Genomic DNA, 27,000 nt, shown 5'->3' with positions numbered 1-27,000 from the left:
GGGTATTAAAGGGTTAAGGTTAGGGGTATTAAAGGGTTAAGGTTAGGGTTATTAAAGGGTTAAGGTTAGGGGTATTAAAGGGTTAAGGTTAGGGTTATTAAAGGGTTAAGGTTAGGGTTATTAAAGGGTTAAGGTTAGGCTTATTAAAGGGTTAAGGTTAGGGTTATTAAAGGGTTAAGGTTAGGGTTATTAAAGGGTTAAGGTTAGGGGTATTAAAGGGTTAAGGTTAGGGGTATTAAAGGGTTAAGGTTAGGGTTATTAAAGGGTTAAGGTTAGGGTTATTAAAGGGTTAAGGTTAGGGTTATTAAAGGGTTAAGGTTAGGGTTATTAAAGGGTTAAGGTTAGGGTTATTAAAGGGTTATTAAAGGGTTAAGGTTAGGGTTATTATAGGGTTAAGGTTAGGGTTATTAAATGGTTAAGGTTAGGGTTATTAAATGGTTAAGGTTAGGGTTATTAAAGGGTTAAGGTTAGGGTTATTAAAGGGTTATTAAAGGGTTAAGGTTATTAAAGGGTTAAGGTTAGGGTTATTAAAGGGTTAAGGTTAGGGTTATTAAAGGGTTAAGGTTAGGGTTATTAAAGGGTTAAGGTTAGGGTTATTAAAGGGTTAAGGTTAGGGTTATTAAATGGTTAAGGTTAGGGTTATTAAAGGGTTAAGGTTAGGGTTATTAAAGGGTTAAGGTTAAGGTTATTAAAGGGTTAAGGTTAGGGTTATTAAAGGGTTAAGGTTATTAAAGGGTTAAGGTTAGGGTTATTAAAGGGTTAAGGTTAGGGTTATTAAAGGGTTAAGGTTAGGGGTATTAAAGGGTTAAGGTTAGGGTTATTAAAGGGTTAAGGTTATTAAAGGGTTAAGGTTAGGGTTATTAAAGGGTTAAGGTTAGGGTTATTAAAGGTTTAAGGTTAGGGGTATTAAAGGGTTAAGGTTAGGGGTATTAAAGGGTTAAGGTTAGGGGTATTAAAGGGTTAAGGTTAGGGTTATTAAAGGGTTAAGGTTAGGGTTATTAAAGGGTTAAGGTTAGGGGTATTAAAGGGTTAAGGTTAGGGTTATTAAAGGGTTAAGGTTAGGGGTATAAAAGGGTTAAGGTTATTAAAGGGTTAAGGTTAGGGTTATTAAAGGGTTAAGGTTATTAAAGGGTTAAGGTTAGGGGTATTAAAGGGTTAGGGTTATTAAAGGGTTAAGGTTAGGGTTATTAAAGGGTTAAGGTTAGGGTTATTAAAGGGTTAAGGTTATTCAAGGGTTAAGGTTAGGGTTATTAAAGGGTTAAGGTTATTAAAGGGTTAAGGTTAGGGTTATTAAAGGGTTAAGGTTAGGGTTATTAAAGGGTTAGGGGTATTAAAGGGTTAAGGTTAGGGTTATTAAAGGGTTAGGGTTATTAAAGGGTTAAGGTTAGGGTTATTAAAGGGTTAAGGTTAGGGTTATTAAAGGGTTAAGGTTAGGGTTATTAAAGGGTTAGGGTTATTAAAGGGTTAAGGTTAGGGTTATTAAAGGGTTAAGGTTAGGGTTATTAAAGGGTTAAGGTTAGGGTTATTAAAGGGTTAAGGTTAGGGTTATTAAAGGGTTAAGGTTAGGGTTATTAAAGTGTTAGGCTTATTAAAGGGTTAAGGTTAGGGTTATTAAAGGGTTAGGGGTATTAAAGGGTTAAGGTTAGGGTTATTAAAGGGTTAGGGTTATTAAAGGGTTAAGGTTAGGGTTATTAAAGGCTTAAGGTTAGGGTTATTAAAGGGTTAGGGTTATTAAAGGGTTAAGGTTAGGGTTATTAAAAGGTTAAGGTTAGGGTTATTAAAGGGTTAAGGTTAGGGTTATTAAAGGGTTAAGGTTATTAAAGGGTTAAGGTTAGGGGTATTAAAGGGTTAAGGTTAGGGTTATTAAAGGGTTAAGGTTAGGGTTATTAAAGGGTTAAGGTTAGGGTTATTAAAGGGTTAGGGTTATTAAAGGGTTAAGGTTATTAAAGGGTTAAGGTTAGGGTTATTAAAGGGTTAAGGTTAGGGTTATTAAAGGGTTAAGGTTAGGGTTATTAAAGGGTTAAGGTTAGGGGTATTAAAGGGTTAAGGTTAGGGTTATCAAAGGGTTAAGGTTAGGGTTATTAAAGGGTTAAGGTTAGGGTTATTAAAGGGTTAGGGTTATTAAAGGGTTAAGGTTATTAAAGGGTTAAGGTTAGGGTTATTAAAGGGTTAAGGTTAGGGGTATTAAAGGGTTAAGGTTAGGGTTATTAAAGGGTTAAGGTTAGGGTTATTAAAGGGTTAAGGTTAGGGTTATTAAAGGGTTAAGGTTAGGGTTATTAAAGGGTTAAGGTTAGGCTTATTAAAGGGTTAAGGTTAGGGTTATTAAAGGGTTAGGGTTATTAAAGGGTTAAGGTTAGGGTTATTAAAGGGTTAAGGTTAGGGTTATTAAAGGGTTAAGGTTAGGGTTATTAAAGGGTTAAGTTTAGGGTTATTAAAGGGTTAAGGTTAGGGGTATTAAAGGGTTAGGGTTATTAAAAGGTTAAGGTTAGGGTTATTAAAGGGTTAAGGTTATTAAAGGGTTAAGGTTAGGGGTATTAAAGGGTTAAGGTTAGGGTTATTAAAGGGTTAAGGTTAGGGTTATTAAAGGGTTAAGGTTAGGGTTATTAAAGGGTTAGGGTTATTAAAGGGTTAAGGTTATTAAAGGGTTAAGGTTAGGGTTATTAAAGGGTTAGTCTTATTAAAGGGTTAAGGTTAGGGTTATTAAAGGGTTAAGGTTAGGGTTATTAAAGGGTTAGGGTTATTAAAGGGTTAAGGTTATTAAAGGGTTAAGGTTAGGGTTATTAAAGGGTTAAGGTTAGGGTTATTAAAGGGTTAAGGTTAGGGTTATTAAAGGGTTAAGGTTAGGGTTATTAAAGGGTTAAGGTTAGGCTTATTAAAGGGTTAAGGTTAGGGTTATTAAAGGGTTAGGGTTATTAAAGGGTTAAGGTTAGGGTTATTAAAGGGTTAGGCTTATTAAAGGGTTAAGGTTAGGGTTATTAAAGGGTTAGGGGTATTAAAGGGTTAAGGTTAGGGTTATTAAAGGGTTAGGGTTATTAAAGGGTTAAGGTTAGGGTTATTAAAGGGTTAGGGGTATTAAAGGGTTAAGGTTAGGGTTATTAAAGGGTTAGGGTTATTAAAGGGTTAAGGTTAGGGTTATTAAAGGGTTAAGGTTAGGGTTATTAAAGGGTTAAGGTTAGGGTTATTAAAGGGTTAGGGTTATTAAAGGGTTAAGGTTAGGGTTATTAAAGGGTTAAGGTTAGGGTTATTAAAGGGTTAAGGTTAGGGTTATTAAAGGGTTAAGGTTAGGGTTATTAAAGGGTTAAGGTTAGGGTTATTAAAGGGTTAAGGTTAGGCTTATTAAAGGGTTAAGGTTAGGGGTATTAAAGGGTTACGGTTATTAAAGGGTTAAGGTTAGGGTTATTAAAGGGTTAAGGTTAGGGTTATTAAAGGTTTAAGGTTATTAAAGGGTTAAGGTTAGGGGTATTAAAGGGTTAAGGTTAGGGTTATTAAAGGGTTAAGGTTAGGGTTATTAAAGGGTTAAGGTTAGGGTTATTAAAGGGTTAAGGTTAGGGTTATTAAAAGGTTAAGGTTAGGCTTATTAAAGGGTTAAGGTTAGGGGTATTAAAGGGTTAGGGTTATTAAAGGGTTAAGGTTAGGGTTATTAAAGGGTTAAGGTTAGGGTTATTAAAGGGTTAAGGTTAGGGTTATTAAAGGGTTAAGGTTAGGGTTATTAAAGGGTTAAGGTTAGGGTTATTACAGGGTTAAGGTTAGGGTTATTAAAGGGTTAAGGTTAGGCTTATTAAAGGGTTAAGGTTAGGGTTATTAAAGGGTTAAGGTTAGGCTTATTAAAGGGTTAAGGTTAGGGTTATTAAAGGGTTACGGTTAGGGTTATTAAAGGGTTAAGGTTAGGGTTATTAAAGGGTTAAGGTTAGGGGTATTAAAGGGTTAAGGTTAGGGTTATTAAAGGGTTAAGGTTAGGGTTATTAAAGGGTTAGGCTTATTAAAGGGTTAAGGTTAGGGTTATTAAAGGGTTAAGGTTAGGGTTATTAAAGGGTTAAGGTTAGGGTTATTAAAGGGTTAGGGTTATTAAAGGGTTAAGGTTAGGGTTATTAAAGGGTTAAGGTTAGGGTTATTAAAGGGTTAAGGTTAGGGTTATTAAATGGTTAAGGTTAGGGGTATTAAAGGGTTAAGGTTAGCGTTAGGGTTATTAAAGGGTTAAGGTTAGGGTTATTAAAGGGTTAAGGTTAGGGTTATTAAAGGGTTAAGGTTAGGGGTATTAAAGGGTTAAGGTTAGGGGTATTAAAGGGTTAAGGTTAGGGTTATTAAAGGGTTAAGGTTAGGGGTATTAAAGGGTTAAGGTTAGGGTTATTAAAGGGTTAAGGTTAGGGTTATTAAAGGGTTAAGGTTAGGCTTATTAAAGGGTTAAGGTTAGGGTTATTAAAGGGTTAAGGTTAGGGTTATTAAAGGGTTAAGGTTAGGGGTATTAAAGGGTTAAGGTTAGGGGTATTAAAGGGTTAAGGTTAGGGTTATTAAAGGGTTAAGGTTAGGGTTATTAAAGGGTTAAGGTTAGGGTTATTAAAGGGTTAAGGTTAGGGTTATTAAAGGGTTAAGGTTAGGGTTATTAAAGGGTTATTAAAGGGTTAAGGTTAGGGTTATTAAAGGGTTAAGGTTAGGGTTATTAAAGGGTTAAGGTTAAGGGGGTTAGGGTTAAAGGGTTAAGTTAAAGGGTTAAGGTTATTAAAGGGTTAAGGTTAGGGTTATTAAAGGGTTAAGGTTAGGGTTATTAAAGGGTTAAGGTTAGGGTTATTAAAGGGTTAAGGTTAGGGTTATTAAAGGGTTAAGGTTAGGGTTATTAAATGGTTAAGGTTAGGGTTATTAAAGGGTTAAGGTTAGGGTTATTAAAGGGTTAAGGTTAGGGTTATTAAATGGTTAAGGTTAGGGTTATTAAAGGGTTAAGGTTAGCTTAAAGGGTTAAGGTTAGGGTTATTAAAGGGTTAAGGTTAGGGTTATTAAAGGGTTAAGGTTAGGGTTATTAAAGGGTTAAGGTTAGGGTTATTAAAGGGTTAAGGTTAGGGTTATTAAAGGGTTAAGGTTAGGGTTATTAAAGGGTTAAGGTTAGGGTTATTAAAGGGTTAAGGTTAGGGGTATTAAAGGGTTAAGGTTAGGGGTATTAAAGGGTTAAGGTTAGGGGTATTAAAGGGTTAAGGTTAGGGGTATTAAAGGGTTAAGGTTAGGGTATTAAAGGGTTAAGGTTAGGGGTATTAAAGGGTTAAGGTTAGGGTTATTAAAGGGTTAAGGTTAGGGGTATTAAAGGGTTAAGGTTAGGGTTATTAAAGGGTTAAGGTTAGGGGTATTAAAGGGTTATTAAAGGGTTAAGGTTAGGGTTATTAAACGGTTAGGGTTATTAAGGTAGTTTAGGACAGGATTCAATCCGATCGGCCCCCCTTTTCAGCTGTGCACCTTTTAAAGGCAATGTTCCCGCATTCGCGGTAAACGCTGGATATATCGGCTCAATGGGAAATTCCCTTTCCCTTTAATCCTAAAAGCACCAATCCTAAAAAAGTCAGCATTTTGAAGACCTTGTTTTGATCGTTCTAAAAATGTAGGACTTTGTCAAGCAGCTAGTTGCCTGCATACAAGCACAATTTACTATGATTTCTGTGTTAATATGGAGGAATGAAAAATTATAATTTTTTTTGTATAGTGGTGCTGAACATTTGGACTCTTATTCGGAAAGAATTCAGACCGCTCGACTTTTTCCACATTTTGTTGCAGCCTTATTCTGAAATGGATAAAAAATCAATCTACACACAATACCCCATAATGAAAAAGCAAAAACTGATTTTTTAAAAAATGTTTTGCAAATGTATTACATATAAACAACTGAAATATGACATGTGTCTTGGTCTTGGCTGTATGTCTTGGGGTCGTTGTTCTGCTGGAAGGTGAACCTCCACCCCAGGCTGAGGTCCTAAACCCCATGGAGCAGGTTTTCATCAAGGATCTCTCTGCACTTTGTACTGTAGCAACGCTCCCAATCCATGATAATAATCCCATTTGATGACGCCGGAGAGACTTTGTACTGTAGCAACGCTCCCAATCCATGATAATAATCCCATCTGATGGCGCCGGAGAGACTTTGTACTGTAGCAACGCTTCCTAATCCATGATAATAATCCCATTTGATGACACCGGAGAGACTTTGTACTGTAGCAACGCTTCCTAATCCATGATAATAATCCCATCTGATGGCGCCGGAGAGACTTTGTACTGTAGCAACGCTCCTAATCCATGATAATAATCCCATCTGATGGGTTAGAGAGACTTTGTACTGTAGCAACGCTTCCTAATCCATGATAATAATCCCATCTGATGGCACCGGAGAGACTTTGTACTGTAGCAACGCTTCCTAATCCATGATAATAATCCCATCTGATGACGCCGGAGAGACTTTGTACTGTAGCAACGCTCCCAATCATGATAATAATCCCATTTGATGGGTTAGAGAGACTTTGTACTGTAGCAACGCTCCCAATCCATGATAATAATCCCATCAAGGATCTCTCTGCACTTTGCACTGTAGCAACGCTCCCAATCCATGATAATAATCCCATTTGATGGGTTAGAGAGACAGTACTGTAGCAACGCTCCCAATCCATGATAATAATCCCATCTGATGGCGCCGGAGAGACTTTGTACTGTAGCAACGCTCCTAATCCATGATAATAATCCCATCTGATGGGTTAGAGAGACTTTGTACTGTAGCAACGCTTCCTAATCCATGATAATAATCCCATCTGATGACACCAGAGAGACTTTGTACTGTAGCAACGCTCCCAATCCATGATAATAATCCCATTTGATGGGTTAGAGAGACTTTGTACTGTAGCAACGCTTCCTAATCCATGATAATAATCCCATCTGATGACGCCGGAGAGACTTTGTACTGTAGCAACGCTTCCTAATCCATGATAATAATCCCATCTGATGGCGCCGGAGAGACTTTGTACTGTAGCAACGCTCCTAATCCATGATAATAATCCCATCTGATGGCGCCGGAGAGACTTTGTACTGTAGCAACGCTTCCTAATCCATGATAATAATCCCATTTGATGGCGCCGGAGAGACTTTGTACTGTAGCAACGCTTCCTAATCCATGATAATAATCCCATCTGATGACGCTGGAGAGACTTTGCACTGTAGCAACGCTCCCAATCCATGATAATAATCCCATCTGATGGGTTAGAGAGACTTTGTACTGTAGCAACGCTCCTAATCCATGATAATAATCCCATCTGATGACGCCGGAGAGACTTTGTACTGTAGCAACGCTCCTAATCCATGATAATAATCCCATCTGATGGGTTAGAGAGACTTTGTACTGTAGCAACGCTTCCTAATCCATGATAATAATCCCATTTGATGGCTGCTGTTTTACTGGCTCTTAACCAACCATGATATGTTGTTAGTTTTTTTCATATTGTTTGTAATTTATTTTGTACATAATGTTGCTGCTACCATCTCTTATGACCGAAAAGAGCTTTTGGACATCAGAACAGCGGTTACTCACCTCAGATTGGACAAATAATTTTTCTTTAAAGAGTCGGAGGGGAAGGATATACTCCAAACACCCGAACAGACCCACATACCCCCGGAGAAAAACACAGAGATTGCGCGGAAAGAGATCGGGATGCCTTGTGAGTGGCTAATCTGCCTTTGCCATCCGTACTGTTAGCTAACGTTCAATCGCTGGAAAATAAATGTGACGAACTGAAAGCACGTATATCCTGTCCAACGGGACATTAAAAACTGTAATATCTTATGTTTCACTGAGTCGTGGCTGAACGACGACATTAAGAACTGTAATATCTTATGTTTCACTGAGTCGTGGCTGAACGACGACATTAAGAACTGTAATATCTTATGTTTCACTGAGTCGTGGCTGAACGACGACATTAAGAACTGTAATATCTTATGTTTCACTGAGTCGTGGCTGAACGACGACATTAAGAACTGTAATATCTTATGTTTCACTGAGTCGTGGCTGAACGACGACATTAATAACATACATCTGGTGGGTTAAACACTTTATCGGCAGGGTAGAACAGCAGCCTCTGGTAAAACACAGGGTAGGGCCGCAGCCTCTGGTAAAACACAGGGTAGGGAAGCAGCCTCTGGTAAAACACAGGGTAGGGCAGCAGCCTCTGGTAAGACACAGGGTAGGGCAGCAGCCTCTGGTAAAACACAGGGTAGAACAGCAGCCTCTGGTAAAACACAGGGTAGGGCAGCAGCCTCTGGTAAAACACAGGGTAGGGCAGCAGCCTCTGGTAAAACACAGGGTAGGGCAGCAGCCTCTGGTAAAACACAGGGTAGGGCAGCAGCCTCTGGTAAAACACAGGGTAGAACAGCAGCCTCTGGTAAGACACAGGGTAGAACAGCAGCCTCTGGTAAAACACAGGGTAGGGCAGCAGCCTCTGGTAAAACACAGGGTAGAACAGCAGCCTCGTGTAAGACACAGGGCAGGGTCCTATATATATTTGTAAACAACAGCTGGTGAACAATATCTAAGTTAGTCTCGAGGATTTGCTCGCCTGAGGCGACAGGGTAGCCTAGTGGTTAAAGCGTTGGATTAGTAATCAAAAGGTTGCAAGATTGAAACCCAGAGCTGACAAGGTACAAATCTGTCGTTCTGCCCCCTGAACAAGGCAGTTAACCCACTGTTCCCTGATAGGCCGTCATTGAAAATAAGAATTTGTATTTTTTTGCATAAGCAAACAGGAAAACGCTCATCCATAGGCGGCGCTCCTAGCGGGGACTTTAATGCAGGGAAACTTAAATCAGTTTTACCTCATTTCTATCAGCATGTTAAATGTGCAACCAGAGGAAAAAAACTCTAGACCCCTGTTACGGCTGTGTACGGGAGGCGAAGTCAGGTGCAGGAGAGCAGAGTAGATTTAACCTGTCAAGGTATAGGGGGCAGTATTTTCGATTTCGGATGAAAAGCGTGCCCAGAGTAAACTGCCTAATATTCGGGCCTAGAGTCAAATATTTGCATATTATTAGTCGATTTGGATAGAAAACACTCTGAAGTTTCTAAAACTGTTTGAATGATGTCTGTGAGTATAACAGAACTCATATGGCAGGCAAAAACCTGAGAAAAATCCAACCAGGAAGTTGGAGATCTGAGAATTGTAGTTCTTCTTTTGAATCCCTATCGAAACTACAGTGTCTGTGGGGTCACGTTGCACTTCCTAAGGCTTCCATTGGCTGTCAAAAGCCTTCAGAAAGTTTTTTGATCATTCTCCTGTTACCGGGCAGAGAATTGTAGCTCAGTCAATGAGTGGACTGCCTGAGGACAAAGGGCTTGGTGATGCGCGATCCCGCCAACGCGCCCCTCCTTTTTCTCCTGGAATGAATACGCTATTGTCTGGTTGGAATATTATCGCATTTTTACACAAAAAATACCCTAAAGTTTGATTGTAAACAACGTTTGACATGTTTCTACGAAGGGTAATGGAGCTATTTGACTTTTCGTCTCTGGTACCGCTCTCGCGCGTTATGCCTTTGGATAGTGCTCTGTACGCACGAACAAAACGGAGGTATTGGGACATAAATATGGATTATTTTGAACAAAAATAACATTTCTTGTGGAAGTGGGAGTCCTGGGAGTGCATTCTGACGAAGATCAGCAAAGGTAAGAGAATATTTCTAATACTAATTCTGAGTTTAGGTGACCCCGAACTTGGCGGGTGTCTGTATAGCTCGCCGTGATGGCTGAGCTATGTACTCAGATTATTGAAAATTGTGCTTTCTCCGTAAAGATATTGTAAAATCTGACACAGCGGTTGCATCCAGGAGTAGTCTATCTATAATTCTTTAAATAATTGTTATAAATTTTGTCAACGTTTATGATGAGTGTTTTTGTAAATTGATGTGCTCATTCACCGGCCGTTTTGGTGGGAATACATTTTCTGAACATCAAGCGCCAATGTAAAATGCTGTTTTTGGATATAAATGTGAACTTTATCGAACAAAACATACATGTATTGTGTAACATAATGTCCTAGGAGTGTCATCTGATGAAGATCGTCAAAGGTTAGTGCTGCATTTAGCTGTGTTTTGGGTTTATGTGACATATATCTTTGCTTGGAAAATGGCTGTGTGGTTATTTTTCTCTATGACTCTCCTAACATAATCTAATTTTATGCTTTCGCCGTAAAGCCTTTTTGAAATCGGACAATGTGGTTAGATTAACGAGTCTTATCTTTAAAATGGTGTAAAATAGTTGATTGTTTGAGAAAATGAAATTATGAGATTTTTTGCTGTTTTGTATTTCGCGCCATGCTATTTCACTGGCTGTTGAATAGTGTGTCCCGCAGATGGGACGCTAGCGTCCCACGTAGCCCTGAGAAGTTAATGCTAAATTGTAAATATTTTACCACCATGGCCTATTTATTGCCTCCCTAATCCTACTACATTTGCACACACTGTATATAGATTTTTCTTTTCTGTTATTGACTGTACGTTTGCTTATGTGTAACTCTGTGTTGTTGTTTTTGTCGCACTGCTTTGCTTTATCTTGGCCAGGATGCAGTTGTAAATGAGAACTTGTTCTCAACTAGCCTACCTGGTTAAATAAAGGACTTGTTCTCAACTAGCCTACCTGGTTAAATAAAGGACTTGTTCTCAACTGCCCACCTGGTTAAATAAAGGACTTGTTCTCAACTAGCCTACCTGGTTAAATAAAGGACTTGTTCTCAACTAGCCTACCTGGTTAAATAAAGGACTTGTTCTCAACTAGCCACCTGGTTAATTAAAGGACTTGTTCTCAACTGGCCACCTGGTTAATTAAATAAAGGTTAAATATTTTTATAATCCATGTAGAATCAGGAATTCCCCAGGGCAGCTGTCTAGGCCCATTACTGGTAGAATCAGGAATTCCCCAGGGCAGCTGTCTAGGCCCCTTACTGATAGAATCAGGAATTCCCCAGGGCAGCTGTCTAGGCCCATTACTGGTAGAATCAGGAATTCCCCAGGGCAGCTGTCTAGGCCCCTTACTGGTAGAATCAGGAATTCCCCAGGGCAGCTGTCTAGGCCCATTACTGGTAGAATCAGGAATTCCCCAGGGCAGCTGTCTAGGCCCATTACATTTACATTTTAGTCATTTTAGCAGACGCTCTTATCCAGAGCGTTTTTTATATCCTTGTATTGCTACTGCTGTATCATCAAAGGCATTATCTAAGTGAGTTGCAGAGATAGCCAGTATTTGAATGTTATTCGATGTTAGCAAGTTATTGATTTCATGAACCTTATTTCTAAGGCTACATATACTAATATGAGCTTTTCTTAGCCCTTTCCTGGCTAGCTGATCAGAGATAGACATAATATGGAGAGAAAAAATTATGAGTTAAATAAAAATAAAAAATATTCTCTAGCTAATAGTCAGTCAATCAGGCGCTTGTGTCAGTTGGTGTGTGTGTGTGTGTGTGTGTGTGTGTATATTTATTTATTTTACCTTTATTTAAAAAGGCAAGTCAGTTAAGAACAAATTCTTATTTACAGTGACGGCCTACCAGAAGGCAAAAGGCCTCCTACGGGGACGGGGGCTGGGATTATAAACAAAGAGTAAATACAATATAAATATAGGACACAACACACATCACAACAAGAGAGACAACACAGCACTACATAAAGAGAGACCTAATACAACAACACAGCATGGTAGAAACACAGCATGGTAGAAACACAGCATGGTAGCAACACAACATGGTAGCAACACAACATGGTAGCAGCACAAAACATGGTACAAACATTATTGGGCTCAGACAACAGCACAAAGGGCAAGAAGATAGAGACAACAATACATCACGCAAAGCAGCCACAACTGTCAGTAAGAGGGTCTGTGATTGAGTCTTTGAATGAAGAGATTGAGATTGAACTGTCCAGTTTGAGTGTTTGTTGCAGCTCGTTCCAGTCGCTGGCTGCAGCGAACTGAAAAGAGGAGCGACCCAGGGATGTGTTCGCTTTGGGGACCTTTAACAGAATGTGACTGGCAGAACGGGTGTTGTATGGGGAGGATGAGGGCTGCAGTAGATATCTCAGATAGGGGGGAGTGAACGGGTGTTGTATGTGGAGGATGAGGGCTGCAGTAGATATCTCAGATAGGGGGGAGTGAACGGGTGTTGTATGTGGAGGATGAGGGCTGCAGTAGATATCTCAGATATGGGGGAGTGAACGGGTGTTGTATGGGGAGGATGAGGGCTGCAGTAGATATCTCAGATAGGGGGGAGTGAGGCCTAAGAGGGTTTTATAAATAAGCATCAACCAGTGGGTCTTGCGACGGGTATACAGAGATGACCAGTTTACAGAGGAGTATAGAGTGATGTGTCCTATAACCTCTCTTGGGTAGGGGGCAGTATTTTGAATTTTGGATGAATGAGGTGCCCAATGTAAACTGCCTGTTACTCAGGCTCTGTCACGTCCTGACCAGCAGAGGGAGTAATTTGTATTAGATTTTGATCAGGAGGTGGCAGTAGGGTTGTGTTGTATGGTTTTTCTAGTATGTCTGTTTCTTTGTTGGTCTGTGTGGCTCCCGATCAGGAACAGCTGGTTATCGTTGTTCCTGATTGGGAGTCATATATTAGGAGTGTGTTTTTCACCTGGGGTTTGTGGGTTGTTGTTTTAGCACTGCTGTTATGTGTGTAGCCTGCTAAACTGTTTCCTGTCGTCGTTTCATTGTTTATTGTTTTTCCGTGTTCACAGTTTAATAAATATAATGATGAGCACGCAACCCGCTGCGTATTGGTCCACTTTCTCAGACGATGATTTCTCTGTTTCGTCTGACGACGAAGAACGTTACAGGCTCAGAAGCTAGGATATGCATATGCATGATAGTATTGGATAGAAAACACTCTAAAGTTTCCAAAACTGTTAAAATAATGTCTGTGAGTATAACAGAACTGATATAGCAGGCGAAAACCTGAGGAAAATCCATCGAGGAAGTGGGATATTTTTTGATGTGGGTACATTTTCTATTGAATGCCTATACAGTATGTATTTGGATAGGACCCAAATTGCAGTTCCTATGGCTTCCACAAGATGGCAACAGTCTTTAGACATTGTTTTCAGGCTTGTATTCTGAAAAAAACGAGGAAGAATGAGACTAATCTTTCAGTGGACTCTAAATGAAGCAGAGCTGTTTTGAGCGCGTAACCGTTCGTTGTTTTTCCGTTCTATTGACGACGCTATTGTCCGGTTGAAATATTATTGATTATTTAAACAATAGACAACCTGAGGATTAATTATAAACATCGTTTGACATGTTTCGACGAACGCTAGCGTCCCACCTACCCTAGAGAGGCTATAAGGAGCGTTGGTGGGCCAATCTGACGGGTAAACAGAGATGACCAGTTTACAGAGGAGTATAGAGTGCTGTGTCCTATAAGGAGCGTTGGGGGTCAATCTGACGGGTAAACAGAGATGACCAGTTTACAGAGGAGTATAGAGTGCTGTGTCCTATAAGGAGCGTTGGGGGCCAATTCAGACGGGTAAACAGAGATGACCAGTTTACAGAGGAGTATAGAGTGCTGTGTCCTATAAGGAGCGTTGGGGGCCAATTCAGACGGTTAAACAGAGATGACCAGTTTACAGAGGAGTATAGAGTGCTGTGTCCTATAAGGAGCGTTGGTGGGCCAATCTGACGGGTAAACAGAGATGACCAGTTTACAGAGGAGTATAGAGTGCTGTGTCCTATAAGGAGCGTTGGTGGGACAATCTGACGGGTAAACAGAGATGACCAGTTTACAGAGGAGTATAGAGTGCTGTGTCCTATAAGGAGCGTTGGGGGCCCAATCTGACGGGTAAACAGAGATGACCAGTTTACAGAGGAGTATAGAGTGCTGTGTCCTATAAGGAGCGTTGGGGGCCCAATCTGACGGGTAAACAGAGATGACCAGTTTACAGAGGAGTATAGAGTGCTGTGTCCTATAAGGAGCGTTGGGGGCCCAATCTGACGGGTAAACAGAGATGACCAGTTTACAGAGGAGTATAGAGTGCTGTGTCCTATAAGGAGCGTTGGTGGGCCAATCTGACGGGTAAACAGAGATGACCAGTTTACAGAGGAGTATAGAGTGCTGTGTCCTATAAGGAGCGTTGGTGGGCCAATCTGACGGGTAAACAGAGATGACCAGTTTACAGAGGAGTATAGAGTGCTGTGTCCTATAAGGAGCGTTGGGGGCCAATTCAGACGGTTAAACAGAGATGACCAGTTTACAGAGGAGTATAGAGTGCTGTGTCCTATAAGGAGCGTTGGGGGCCCAATCTGACGGGTAAACAGAGATGACCAGTTTACAGAGGAGTATAGAGTGCTGTGTCCTATAAGGAGCGTTGGGGGCCAATTCAGACGGTTAAACAGAGATGACCAGTTTACAGAGGAGTATAGAGTGCTGTGTCCTATAAGGAGCGTTGGTGGGCCAATCTGACGGGTAAACAGAGATGACCAGTTTACAGAGGAGTATAGAGTGCTGTGTCCTATAAGGAGCGTTGGGGGCCACTTCAGACGGTTAAACAGAGAGGACCAGTTTACAGAGGAGTATAGAGTGCTGTGTCCTATAAGGAGCGTTGGGGGCCCAATCTGACGGGTAAACAGAGATGACCAGTTTACAGAGGAATATAGAGTGCTGTGTCCTATAAGGAGCGTTGGGGGCCCAATCTGACGGGTAAACAGAGATGACCAGTTTACAGAGGAGTATAGAGTGCTGTGTCCTATAAGGAGCGTTGGGGGCCCAATCTGACGGGTAAACAGAGATGACCAGTTTACAGAGGAGTATAGAGTGCTGTGTCCTATAAGGAGCGTTGGGGGCCAATCTGACTGGTAAACAGAGATGACCAGTTTACAGAGGAGTATAGAGTGCTGTGTCCTATAAGGAGCGTTGGGGGCCAATTCAGACGGTTAAACAGAGATGACCAGTTTACAGAGGAGTATAGAGTGCTGTGTCCTATAAGGAGCGTTGGGGGCCCAATCTGACGGGTAAACAGAGATGACCAGTTTACAGAGAAGTATAGAGTGCTGTGTCCTATAAGGAGCGTTGGTGGGCCAATCTGACGGGTAAACAGAGATGACCAGTTTACAGAGGAGTATAGAGTGCTGTGTCCTATAAGGAGCGTTGGGGGCCCAATCTGACGGGTAAACAGAGATGACCAGTTTACAGAGGAGTATAGAGTGCTGTGTCCTATAAGGAGCGTTGGGGGCCCAATCTGACGGGTAAACAGAGATGACCAGTTTACAGAGGAGTATAGAGTGCTGTGTCCTATAAGGAGCGTTGGGGGCCAATTCAGACGGTTAAACAGAGATGACCAGTTTACAGAGGAGTATAGAGTGCTGTGTCCTATAAGGAGCGTTGGTGGGCCAATCTGACGGGTATACAGAGATGACCAGTTTACAGAGGAGTATAGAGTGCTGTGTCCTATAAGGAGCGTTGGGGGCCAATCTGACGGTAAACAGAGATGACCAGTTTACAGAGGAGGTATAGAGTGCTGTGTCCTATAAGGAGCGTTGGGGGCCAATTCAGACGGGTAAACAGAGATGACCAGTTTACAGAGGAGTATAGAGTGCTGTGTCCTATAAGGAGCGTTGGTGGGCCAATCTGACGGGTAAACAGAGATGACCAGTTTACAGAGGAGTATAGAGTGCTGTGTCCTATAAGGAGCAATCTGACGGGTAAACAGAGATGACCAGTTTACAGAGGAGTATAGAGTGCTGTGTCCTATAAGGAGCGTTGGTGGGCCAATCTGACGGGTAAACAGAGATGACCAGTTTACAGAGGAGTATAGAGTGCTGTGTCCTATAAGGAGCGTTGGGGGCCAATCTGACTGGTAAACAGAGATGACCAGTTTACAGAGGAGTATAGAGTGCTGTGTCCTATAAGGAGCGTTGGGGCCCCAATCTGACGGGTAAACAGAGATGACCAGTTTACAGAGGAGTATAGAGTGCTGTGTCCTATAAGGAGCGTTGGGGGCCAATCTGACTGGTAAACAGAGATGACCAGTTTACAGAGGAGTATAGAGTGCTGTGTCCTATAAGGAGCGTTGGTGGGCCAATCTGACGGGTAAACAGAGATGACCAGTTTACAGAGGAGTATAGAGTGCTGTGTCCTATAAGGAGCGTTGGGGGCCCAATCTGACGGGTAAACAGAGATGACCAGTTTACAGAGGAGTATAGAGTGCTGTGTCCTATAAGGAGCGTTGGGGGCCAATTCAGACGGTTAAACAGAGATGACCAGTTTACAGAGGAGTATAGAGTGCTGTGTCCTATAAGGAGCGTTGGGGGCCAATTCAGACGGTTAAACAGAGATGACCAGTTTACAGAGGAGTATAGAGTGCTGTGTCCTATAAGGAGCGTTGGGGGCCAATTCAGACGGTTAAACAGAGATGACCAGTTTACAGAGGAGTATAGAGTGCTGTGTCCTATAAGGAGCGTTGGGGGCCAATCTGACTGGTAAACAGAGATGACCAGTTTACAGAGGAGTATAGAGTGCTGTGTCCTATAAGGAGCGTTGGGGGCCAATTCAGACGGTTAAACAGAGATGACCAGTTTACAGAGGAGTATAGAGTGCTGTGTCCTATAAGGAGCGTTGGTGGGCCAATCTGACGGGTAAACAGAGATGACCAGTTTACAGAGGAGTATAGAGTGCTGTGTCCTATAAGGAGCGTTGGGGGCCAATTCAGACGGTTAAACAGAGATGACCAGTTTACAGAGGAGTATAGAGTGCTGTGTCCTATAAGGAGCGTTGGGGGCCAATTCAGACGGGTAAACAGAGATGACCAGTTTACAGAGGAGTATAGAGTGCTGTGTCCTATAAGGAGCGTTGGGGGCCAATCTGACGGGTAAACAGAGATGACCAGTTTACAGAGGAGTATAGAGTGCTGTGTCCTATAAGGAGCGTTGGGGGCCAATTCAGACGGGTAAACAGAGATGACCAGTTTACAGAGGAGTATAGAGTGCTGTGTCCTATAAGGAGCGTTGGTGGGCCAATCTGACGGGTAAACAGAGATGACCAGTTTACAGAGGAGTATAGAGTGCTGTGTCCTATAAGGAGCGTTGGGGGCCAATCAGACGGGTAAACAGAGATGACCAGTTTACAGAGGAGTATAGAGTGCTGTGTCCTATAAGGAGCGTTGGTGGGCCAATCTGACTGGTAAACAGAGATGACCAGTTTACAGAGGAGTATAGAGTGCTGTGTCCTATAAGGAGCGTTGGTGGGCCAATCTGACGGGTAAACAGAGATGACCAGTTTACAGAGGAGTATAGAGTGCTGTGTCCTATAAGGAGCGTTGGGGGCCAATTCAGACGGGTAAACAGAGATGACCAGTTTACAGAGGAGTATAGAGTGCTGTGTCCTATAAGGAGCGTTGGGGGCCAATCTCAGACGGGTAAACAGAGATGACCAGTTTACAGAGGAGTATAGAGTGCTGTGTCCTATAAGGAGCGTTGGGGGCCAATCAGACGGGTAAACAGAGATGACCAGTTTACAGAGGAGTATAGAGTGCTGTGTCCTATAAGGAGCGTTGGGGGCCAATCTGACTGGTAAACAGAGATGACCAGTTTACAGAGGAGTATAGAGTGCTGTGTCCTATAAGGAGCGTTGGGGGCCAATTCAGACGGGTAAACAGAGATGACCAGTTTACAGAGGAGTATAGAGTGCTGTGTCCTATAAGGAGCGTTGGGGGCCAATTCAGACGGGTAAACAGAGATGACCAGTTTACAGAGGAGTATAGAGTGCTGTGTCCTATAAGGAGCGTTGGGGGCCCAATCTGACGGGTAAACAGAGATGACCAGTTTACAGAGGAGTATAGAGTGCTGTGTCCTATAAGGAGCGTTGGGGGCCCAATCTGACGGGTAAACAGAGATGACCAGTTTACAGAGGAGTATAGAGTGCTGTGTCCTATAAGGAGCGTTGGGGGCCAATCTGACGGGTAAACAGAGATGACCAGTTTACAGAGGAGTATAGAGTGCTGTGTCCTATAAGGAGCGTTGGGGGCCAATCTGACGGGTAAACAGAGATGACCAGTTTACAGAGGAGTATAGAGTGCTGTGTCCTATAAGGAGCGTTGGGGGCCAATCTGACTGGTAAACAGAGATGACCAGTTTACAGAGGAGTATAGAGTGCTGTGTCCTATAAGGAGCGTTGGTGGGCCAATTCAGACGGGTAAACAGAGATGACCAGTTTACAGAGGAGTATAGAGTGCTGTGTCCTATAAGGAGCGTTGGTGGGCCAATTCAGACGGGTAAACAGAGATGACCAGTTTACAGAGGAGTATAGAGTGCTGTGTCCTATAAGGAGCGTTGGTGGGCCAATTCAGACGGGTAAACAGAGATGACCAGTTTACAGAGGAGTATAGAGTGCTGTGTCCTATAAGGAGCGTTGGTGGGCCAATCTGACGGGTAAACAGAGATGACCAGTTTACAGAGGAGTATAGAGTGCTGTGTCCTATAAGGAGCGTTGGTGGGCCAATTCAGACGGTTAAACAGAGATGACCAGTTTACAGAGGAGTATAGAGTGCTGTGTCCTATAAGGAGCGTTGGGGGCCAATTCAGACGGGTAAACAGAGATGACCAGTTTACAGAGGAGTATAGAGTGCTGTGTCCTATAAGGAGCGTTGGTGGGCCAATCTGACTGGTAAACAGAGATGACCAGTTTACAGAGGAGTATAGAGTGCTGTGTCCTATAAGGAGCGTTGGGGGCCAATTCAGACGGGTAAACAGAGATGACCAGTTTACAGAGGAGTATAGAGTGCTGTGTCCTATAAGGAGCGTTGGGGGCCAATTCAGACGGGTAAACAGAGATGACCAGTTTACAGAGGAGTATAGAGTGCTGTGTCCTATAAGGAGCGTTGGGGGCCCAATCTGACGGGTAAACAGAGATGACCAGTTTACAGAGGAGTATAGAGTGCTGTGTCCTATAAGGAGCGTTGGTGGGCCCAATCTGACGGGTAAACAGAGATGACCAGTTTACAGAGGAGTATAGAGTGCTGTGTCCTATAAGGAGCGTTGGTGGGCCAATCTGACGGGTAAACAGAGATGACCAGTTTACAGAGGAGTATAGAGTGCTGTGTCCTATAAGGAGCGTTGGGGGCCAATCTGACGGGTAAACAGAGATGACCAGTTTACAGAGGAGTATAGAGTGCTGTGTCCTATAAGGAGCGTTGGGGGCCAATCTGACTGGTAAACAGAGATGACCAGTTTACAGAGGAGTATAGAGTGCTGTGTCCTATAAGGAGCGTTGGTGGGCCAATTCAGACGGGTAAACAGAGATGACCAGTTTACAGAGGAGTATAGAGTGCTGTGTCCTATAAGGAGCGTTGGTGGGCCAATTCAGACGGGTAAACAGAGATGACCAGTTTACAGAGGAGTATAGAGTGCTGTGTCCTATAAGGAGCGTTGGTGGGCCAATTCAGACGGGTAAACAGAGATGACCAGTTTACAGAGGAGTATAGAGTGCTGTGTCCTATAAGGAGCGTTGGGGGCCAATTCAGACGGTTAAACAGAGATGACCAGTTTACAGAGGAGTATAGAGTGCTGTGTCCTATAAGGAGCGTTGGTGGGCCAATCTGACGGGTAAACAGAGATGACCAGTTTACAGAGGAGTATAGAGTGCTGTGTCCTATAAGGAGCGTTGGTGGGCCAATCTGACGGGTAAACAGAGATGACCAGTTTACAGAGGAGTATAGAGTGCTGTGTCCTATAAGGAGCGTTGGTGGGCCAATTCAGACGGGTAAACAGAGATGACCAGTTTACAGAGGAGTATAGAGTGCTGTGTCCTATAAGGAGCGTTGGTGGGCCAATCTGACGGGTAAACAGAGATCTCTCTCCAGAACAGATATCTCGTCGTTGAACCTTAGGACCGTGACCGTTAACGGCCCGGGTCTGTCACCTGGGCTCGTCACAGGTTTTCCAGACCTGTGGGTTCACTCCAACTCAATCTTCCTATGGCCTCCATCTGGAGCTTTTCACTGATCATTTTTCTCACTTTCTCCTCATGTGGACACTCTGGTATTCCATCCACAACAATGGTGTCCCATAATCGCCTATAAAATAGCCCATGTCGGTGGCTATTTTAGGTTGTACCGGTACGTCAGATTAGCTCAATCGCTAATTTCTCAGCCTCTTGAGTATCACAGAAACACAACACCTTGAGTGAATAACAGAATGAAATAGATGAAAATAACTGTTCAAAGCATGAGAAACATGCAAAAACATATATTTTTGTATATCAAACGTGAGTATAAATCTGTGACATTTTTTAAATGTCTGATTATTTTGGGGGAATTTAAACCATTTACAGTTACAAAAGGTTAATAAAATAAAAAGTGTTACTATGTGACAGAAAGTGTCATTTTGATATTTCCAATTTGGGCTCGAAAATAACCCCTGTTGGGGCTTTATGGGTAAAAAATGGCCTCTGTTGGGGCTTTATGGGTAAAAAATGGCCTCTGTTGGGGCTTTATGGGGTAAAAAATGGCCTCTGTTGGGGCTTTATGGGTAAAAAACGGCCTCTGTTGGGGCTTTATGGGTAAAAAATGGCCTCTGTTGGGGCTTTATGGGTAAAAAACGGCCTCTGTTGGGGCTTTATGGGTAAAAAATGGCCTCTGTTGGGGCTTTATGGGTAAAAAATGACCTCTGTTGGTGCTTTATGGGTAAAAAATAACCTCTGTTGGTGCTTTATGGGTAAAAAATGACCTCTGTTGGTGCTTTTAGCGGTTGAAATATGTTGATGCTTTTAAGGTTAAACGCCAAGCGCACTATAACGGGGATCTGTATCGGTCCGTATTGAATCTAGGCCTTAGTTAGTCAGGTTAGTTATGTTAGGGGTTAGTTGGCTAGTTACTATAACGGGGATCTGTATCGGTCCGTATTGAATCTAGGCCTTAGTTAGTCAGGTTAGTTATGTTAGGGGTTAGTTGGCTAGTTACTATAACGGGGATCTGTATCGGTCCGTATTGAATCTAGGCCTTAGTTAGTCAGGTTAGTTATGTTAGGGGTTAGTTGGCTAGTTACTATAACGGGGATCTGTATCGGTCCGTATTGAATCTAGGCCTTAGTTAGTCAGGTTAGTTATGTTAGGGGTTAGTTGGCTAGTTACTATAACGGGGATCTGTATCGGTCCGTATTGAATCTAGGCCTTAGTTAGTCAGGTTAGTTATGTTAGGGGTTAGTTGGCTAGTTACTATAACGGGGATCTGTATCGGTCCGTATTGAATCTAGGCCTTAGTTAGTCAGGTTAGTTATGTTAGGGGTTAGTTGGCTAGTTACTATAACGGGGATCTGTATCGGTCCGTATTGAATCTAGGCCTTAGTTAGTCAGGTTAGTTATGTTAGGGGTTAGTTGGCTAGTTACTATAACGGGGATCTGTATCGGTCCGTATTGAATCTAGGCCTTAGTTAGTCAGGTTAGTTATGTTAGGGGTTAGTTGGCTAGTTACTATAACGGGGATCTGTATCGGTCCGTATTGAATCTAGGCCTTAGTTAGTCAGGTTAGTTATGTTAGGGGTTAGTTGGCTAGTTACTATAACGGGGATCTGTATCGGTCCGTATTGAATCTAGGCCTTAGTTAGTCAGGTTAGTTATGTTAGGGGTTAGTTGGCTAGTTACTATAACGGGGATCTGTATCGGTCCGTATTGAATCTAGGCCTTAGTTAGTCAGGTTAGTTATGTTAGGGGTTAGTTGGCTAGTTACTATAACGGGGATCTGTATCGGTCCGTATTGAATCTAGGCCTTAGTTAGTCAGGTTAGTTATGTTAGGGGTTAGTTGGCTAGTTACTATAACGGGGATCTGTATCGGTCCGTATTGAATCTAGGCCTTAGTTAGTCAGGTTAGTTATGTTAGGGGTTAGTTGGCTAGTTACTATAACGGGGATCTGTATCGGTCCGTATTGAATCTAGGCCTTAGTTAGTCAGGTTAGTTATGTTAGGGGTTAGTTGGCTAGTTACTATAACGGGGATCTGTATCGGTCCGTATTGAATCTAGGCCTTAGTTAGTCAGGTTAGTTATGTTAGGGGTTAGTTGGCTAGTTACTATAACGGGGATCTGTATCGGTCCGTATTGAATCTAGGCCTTAGTTAGTCAGGTTAGTTATGTTAGGGGTTAGTTGGCTAGTTACTATAACGGGGATCTGTATCGGTCCGTATTGAATCTAGGCCTTAGTTAGTCAGGTTAGTTATGTTAGGGGTTAGTTGGCTAGTTACTATAACGGGGATCTGTATCGGTCCGTATTGAATCTAGGCCTTAGTTAGTCAGGTTAGTTATGTTAGGGGTTAGTTGGCTAGTTACTATAACGGGGATCTGTATCGGTCCGTATTGAATCTAGGCCTTAGTTAGTCAGGTTAGTTATGTTAGGGGTTAGTTGGCTAGTTACTATAACGGGGATCTGTATCGGTCCGTATTGAATCTAGGCCTTAGTTAGTCAGGTTAGTTATGTTAGGGGTTAGTTGGCTAGTTACTATAACGGGGATCTGTATCGGTCCGTATTGAATCTAGGCCTTAGTTAGTCAGGTTAGTTATGTTAGGGGTTAGTTGGCTAGTTACTATAACGGGGATCTGTATCGGTCCGTATTGAATCTAGGCCTTAGTTAGTCAGGTTAGTTATGTTAGGGGTTAGTTGGCTAGTTACTATAACGGGGATCTGTATCGGTCCGTATTGAATCTAGGCCTTAGTTAGTCAGGTTAGTTATGTTAGGGGTTAGTTGGCTAGTTACTATAACGGGGATCTGTATCGGTCCGTATTGAATCTAGGCCTTAGTTAGTCAGGTTAGTTATGTTAGGGGTTAGTTGGCTAGTTACTATAACGGGGATCTGTATCGGTCCGTATTGAATCTAGGCCTTAGTTAGTCAGGTTAGTTATGTTAGGGGTTAGTTGGCTAGTTACTATAACGGGGATCTGTATCGGTCCGTATTGAATCTAGGCCTTAGTTAGTCAGGTTAGTTATGTTAGGGGTTAGTTGGCTAGTTACTATAACGGGGATCTGTATCGGTCCGTATTGAATCTAGGCCTTAGTTAGTCAGGTTAGTTATGTTAGGGGTTAGTTGGCTAGTTACTATAACGGGGATCTGTATCGGTCCGTATTGAATCTAGGCCTTAGTTAGTCAGGTTAGTTATGTTAGGGGTTAGTTGGCTAGTTACTATAACGGGGATCTGTATCGGTCCGTATTGAATCTAGGCCTTAGTTAGTCAGGTTAGTTATGTTAGGGGTTAGTTGGCTAGTTACTATAACGGGGATCTGTATCGGTCCGTATTGAATCTAGGCCTTAGTTAGTCAGGTTAGTTATGTTAGGGGTTAGTTGGCTAGTTACTATAACGGGGATCTGTATCGGTCCGTATTGAATCTAGGCCTTAGTTAGTCAGGTTAGTTATGTTAGGGGTTAGTTGGCTAGTTACTATAACGGGGATCTGTATCGGTCCGTATTGAATCTAGGCCTTAGTTAGTCAGGTTAGTTATGTTAGGGGTTAGTTGGCTAGTTACTATAACGGGGATCTGTATCGGTCCGTATTGAATCTAGGCCTTAGTTAGTCAGGTTAGTTATGTTAGGGGTTAGTTGGCTAGTTACTATAACGGGGATCTGTATCGGTCCGTATTGAATCTAGGCCTTAGTTAGTCAGGTTAGTTATGTTAGGGGTTAGTTGGCTAGTTACTATAACGGGGATCTGTATCGGTCCGTATTGAATCTAGGCCTTAGTTAGTCAGGTTAGTTATGTTAGGGGTTAGTTGGCTAGTTACTATAACGGGGATCTGTATCGGTCCGTATTGAATCTAGGCCTTAGTTAGTCAGGTTAGTTATGTTAGGGGTTAGTTGGCTAGTTACTATAACGGGGATCTGTATCGGTCCGTATTGAATCTAGGCCTTAGTTAGTCAGGTTAGTTATGTTAGGGGTTAGTTGGCTAGTTACTATAACGGGGATCTGTATCGGTCCGTATTGAATCTAGGCCTTAGTTAGTCAGGTTAGTTATGTTAGGGGTTAGTTGGCTAGTTACTATAACGGGGATCTGTATCGGTCCGTATTGAATCTAGGCCTTAGTTAGTCAGGTTAGTTATGTTAGGGGTTAGTTGGGGCTAGTTACTATAACGGGGATCTGTATCGGTCCGTATTGAATCTAGGCCTTAGTTAGTCAGGTTAGTTATGTTAGGGGTTAGTTGGCTAGTTACTATAACGGGGATCTGTATCGGTCCGTATTGAATCTAGGCCTTAGTTAGTCAGGTTAGTTATGTTAGGGGTTAGTTGGCTAGTTACTATAACGGGGATCTGTATCGGTCCGTATTGAATCTAGGCCTTAGTTAGTCAGGTTAGTTATGTTAGGGGTTAGTTGGCTAGTTACTATAACGGGGATCTGTATCGGTCCGTATTGAATCTAGGCCTTAGTTAGTCAGGTTAGTTATGTTAGGGGTTAGTTGGCTAGTTACTATAACGGGGATCTGTATCGGTCCGTATTGAATCTAGGCCTTAGTTAGTCAGGTTAGTTATGTTAGGGGTTAGTTGGCTAGTTACTATAACGGGGATCTGTATCGGTCCGTATTGAATCTAGGCCTTAGTTAGTCAGGTTAGTTATGTTAGGGGTTAGTTGGCTAGTTACTATAACGGGGATCTGTATCGGTCCGTATTGAATCTAGGCCTTAGTTAGTCAGGTTAGTTATGTTAGGGGTTAGTTGGCTAGTTACTATAACGGGGATCTGTATCGGTCCGTATTGAATCTAGGCCTTAGTTAGTCAGGTTAGTTATGTTAGGGGTTAGTTGGCTAGTTACTATAACGGGGATCTGTATCGGTCCGTATTGAATCTAGGCCTTAGTTAGTCAGGTTAGTTATGTTAGGGGTTAGTTGGCTAGTTACTATAACGGGGATCTGTATCGGTCCGTATTGAATCTAGGCCTTAGTTAGTCAGGTTAGTTATGTTAGGGGTTAGTTGGCTAGTTACTATAACGGGGATCTGTATCGGTCCGTATTGAATCTAGGCCTTAGTTAGTCAGGTTAGTTATGTTAGGGGTTAGTTGGCTAGTTACTATAACGGGGATCTGTATCGGTCCGTATTGAATCTAGGCCTTAGTTAGTCAGGTTAGTTATGTTAGGGGTTAGTTGGCTAGTTACTATAACGGGGATCTGTATCGGTCCGTATTGAATCTAGGCCTTAGTTAGTCAGGTTAGTTATGTTAGGGGTTAGTTGGCTAGTTACTATAACGGGGATCTGTATCGGTCCGTATTGAATCTAGGCCTTAGTTAGTCAGGTTAGTTATGTTAGGGGTTAGTTGGCTAGTTACTATAACGGGGATCTGTATCGGTCCGTATTGAATCTAGGCCTTAGTTAGTCAGGTTAGTTATGTTAGGGGTTAGTTGGCTAGTTACTATAACGGGGATCTGTATCGGTCCGTATTGAATCTAGGCCTTAGTTAGTCAGGTTAGTTATGTTAGGGGTTAGTTGGCTAGTTACTATAACGGGGATCTGTATCGGTCCGTATTGAATCTAGGCCTTAGTTAGTCAGGTTAGTTATGTTAGGGGTTAGTTGGCTAGTTACTATAACGGGGATCTGTATCGGTCCGTATTGAATCTAGGCCTTAGTTAGTCAGGTTAGTTATGTTAGGCACTCAGTTGTTCAGACAGTTTGTTAGTTAGAAGCTAGGTTAGTTACTTGGTTAGTTGGTTAGTTACTTGGTTAGTCGGTTGGTTAGTTAGTTAGATGCCAAATAGTTTGTTTGTTAGTTAGGGGATAATGAGTTAGGGGCTAGTTAGTTGAAGGTTAGTTAGTTAGGGGTTAGTTAGTAAGGGGCTAGTTAGTTGGAGGCTAGTTAGTTAGGGGTTAGTTAGTAAGATGCTAGTTAGTTAGAGGCTAGTTAGTTAGGGCTAGTTAGTAAGGGGCTAGTTAGGTAGAGGCTAGTTAGTTAGGGGCTAATTAGTTAGGGGCTAGTTAGTTAGGGGGTAGTTAGTACCCTGAGGTTATGCAGGCTGCTAGTTAGTTAGGGGCTAGTTAGTTGGAGGCTAGTTAGTTAGGGGCTAGTTAGTACCCTGAGGTCATGCAGGCTGCTAGTTAGTTAGGGCTAGTTAGTACCCTGAGGTTATGCAGGCTGCTAGTTAGTTAGGGGCTAGTTAGTTGGAGGCTAGTTAGTTGGAGGCTAGTTAGTTAGGGGCTAGTTAGTACCCTGAGGTTATGCAGGCTGCTAGTTAGTAAGGGGCTAGTTAGTACCCTGAGGTTATGCGGCTGCTAGTTAGTTAGGGCTAGTTAGTACCCTGAGGTTATGCAGGCTGCTAGTTAGTTGGAGGCTAGTTAGTTGGAGGCTAGTTAGTTAGGGGCTAGTTAGTACCCTGAGGTTATGCAGGCTGCTAGTTAGTTAGGGGCTAGTTAGTTGGAGGCTAGTTAGTTGGAGGCTAGTTAGTTAGGGGCTAGTTAGTACCCTGAGGTTATGCAGGCTACTAGTTAGTTAGGGCTAGTTAGTTAGCGGTTAGTTATACCCTGAGGTTATGCAGGCTGCTAATAAGTTAGGGAGTAGTTAGTTAGGGGCTAGTTGGTTAGGGGCTAGTTAGGTAGAGGGTAGTTAGTTAGTTGCTAGTTAGTTAGGGGCTAGTTAGTACCCTGAGGTTATGCAGGCTGCTAGTTAGTTAGGGGCTAGTTAGTTAGGGGCTAGTTAGCACCCTGAGGTTATGCAGGCTGCTAGTTAGTTAGGGGCTAGTTGGCTAGGGGCTAGTTAGATAGAGACTAGTTAGTTAGGGGCTAGCAAGTTAGGGGCTAGTTAGATAGGGGTTGGTTAGTTAGGGGTTAATTAGTTAGGGGCTAGTTAGATAGGGGTTAATTAGTTAGGGGCTAGTTAGTACCCTGAGGTTATGCAGGCTGCTAGTTAGTTAGGGGTTAGTTGTCTGGTTAGTTAGGGGCTAGTTAGTACCTTGAGGTTGCGCAGGCTGTCATTCTCCTCTCTTCCTCCTCGACACACCAGCTTCTGCATCTTTACCAGGAGCAGCTGCTGGGCCCTGTAGATCACACA

The 27,000-nt window shown here is 42.5% G+C and overlaps 1 protein-coding gene across 7 annotated transcripts in view; it reads right to left on the bottom strand.

Annotated features, from left to right (window-relative positions):
• Nucleotides 1-27,000, bottom strand: part of card11 (caspase recruitment domain family, member 11) — a 136,850-nt gene that overhangs the window by 21,354 nt on the left and 88,496 nt on the right. For all 7 annotated transcript variants that reach the window (XM_082964668.1, XM_082964665.1, XM_082964662.1 and 4 more), the window contains exon 21: nt 26,902-26,986. In XM_082964668.1, the coding sequence (XP_082820794.1) occupies nt 26,902-26,986 (85 nt within the window). The remainder of the gene's footprint in view (nt 1-26,901; nt 26,987-27,000) is intronic.

Source organism: Salmo salar, chromosome 18, assembly GCF_965601325.2.
Source record: "Salmo salar chromosome 18, fSalSal1, whole genome shotgun sequence".
Taxonomy (NCBI): Eukaryota; Metazoa; Chordata; class Actinopteri; order Salmoniformes; family Salmonidae; genus Salmo; species Salmo salar.
Note: the sequence above shows the minus strand (reverse complement) of the source record. Positions and strands in the feature narration are given on the sequence as shown.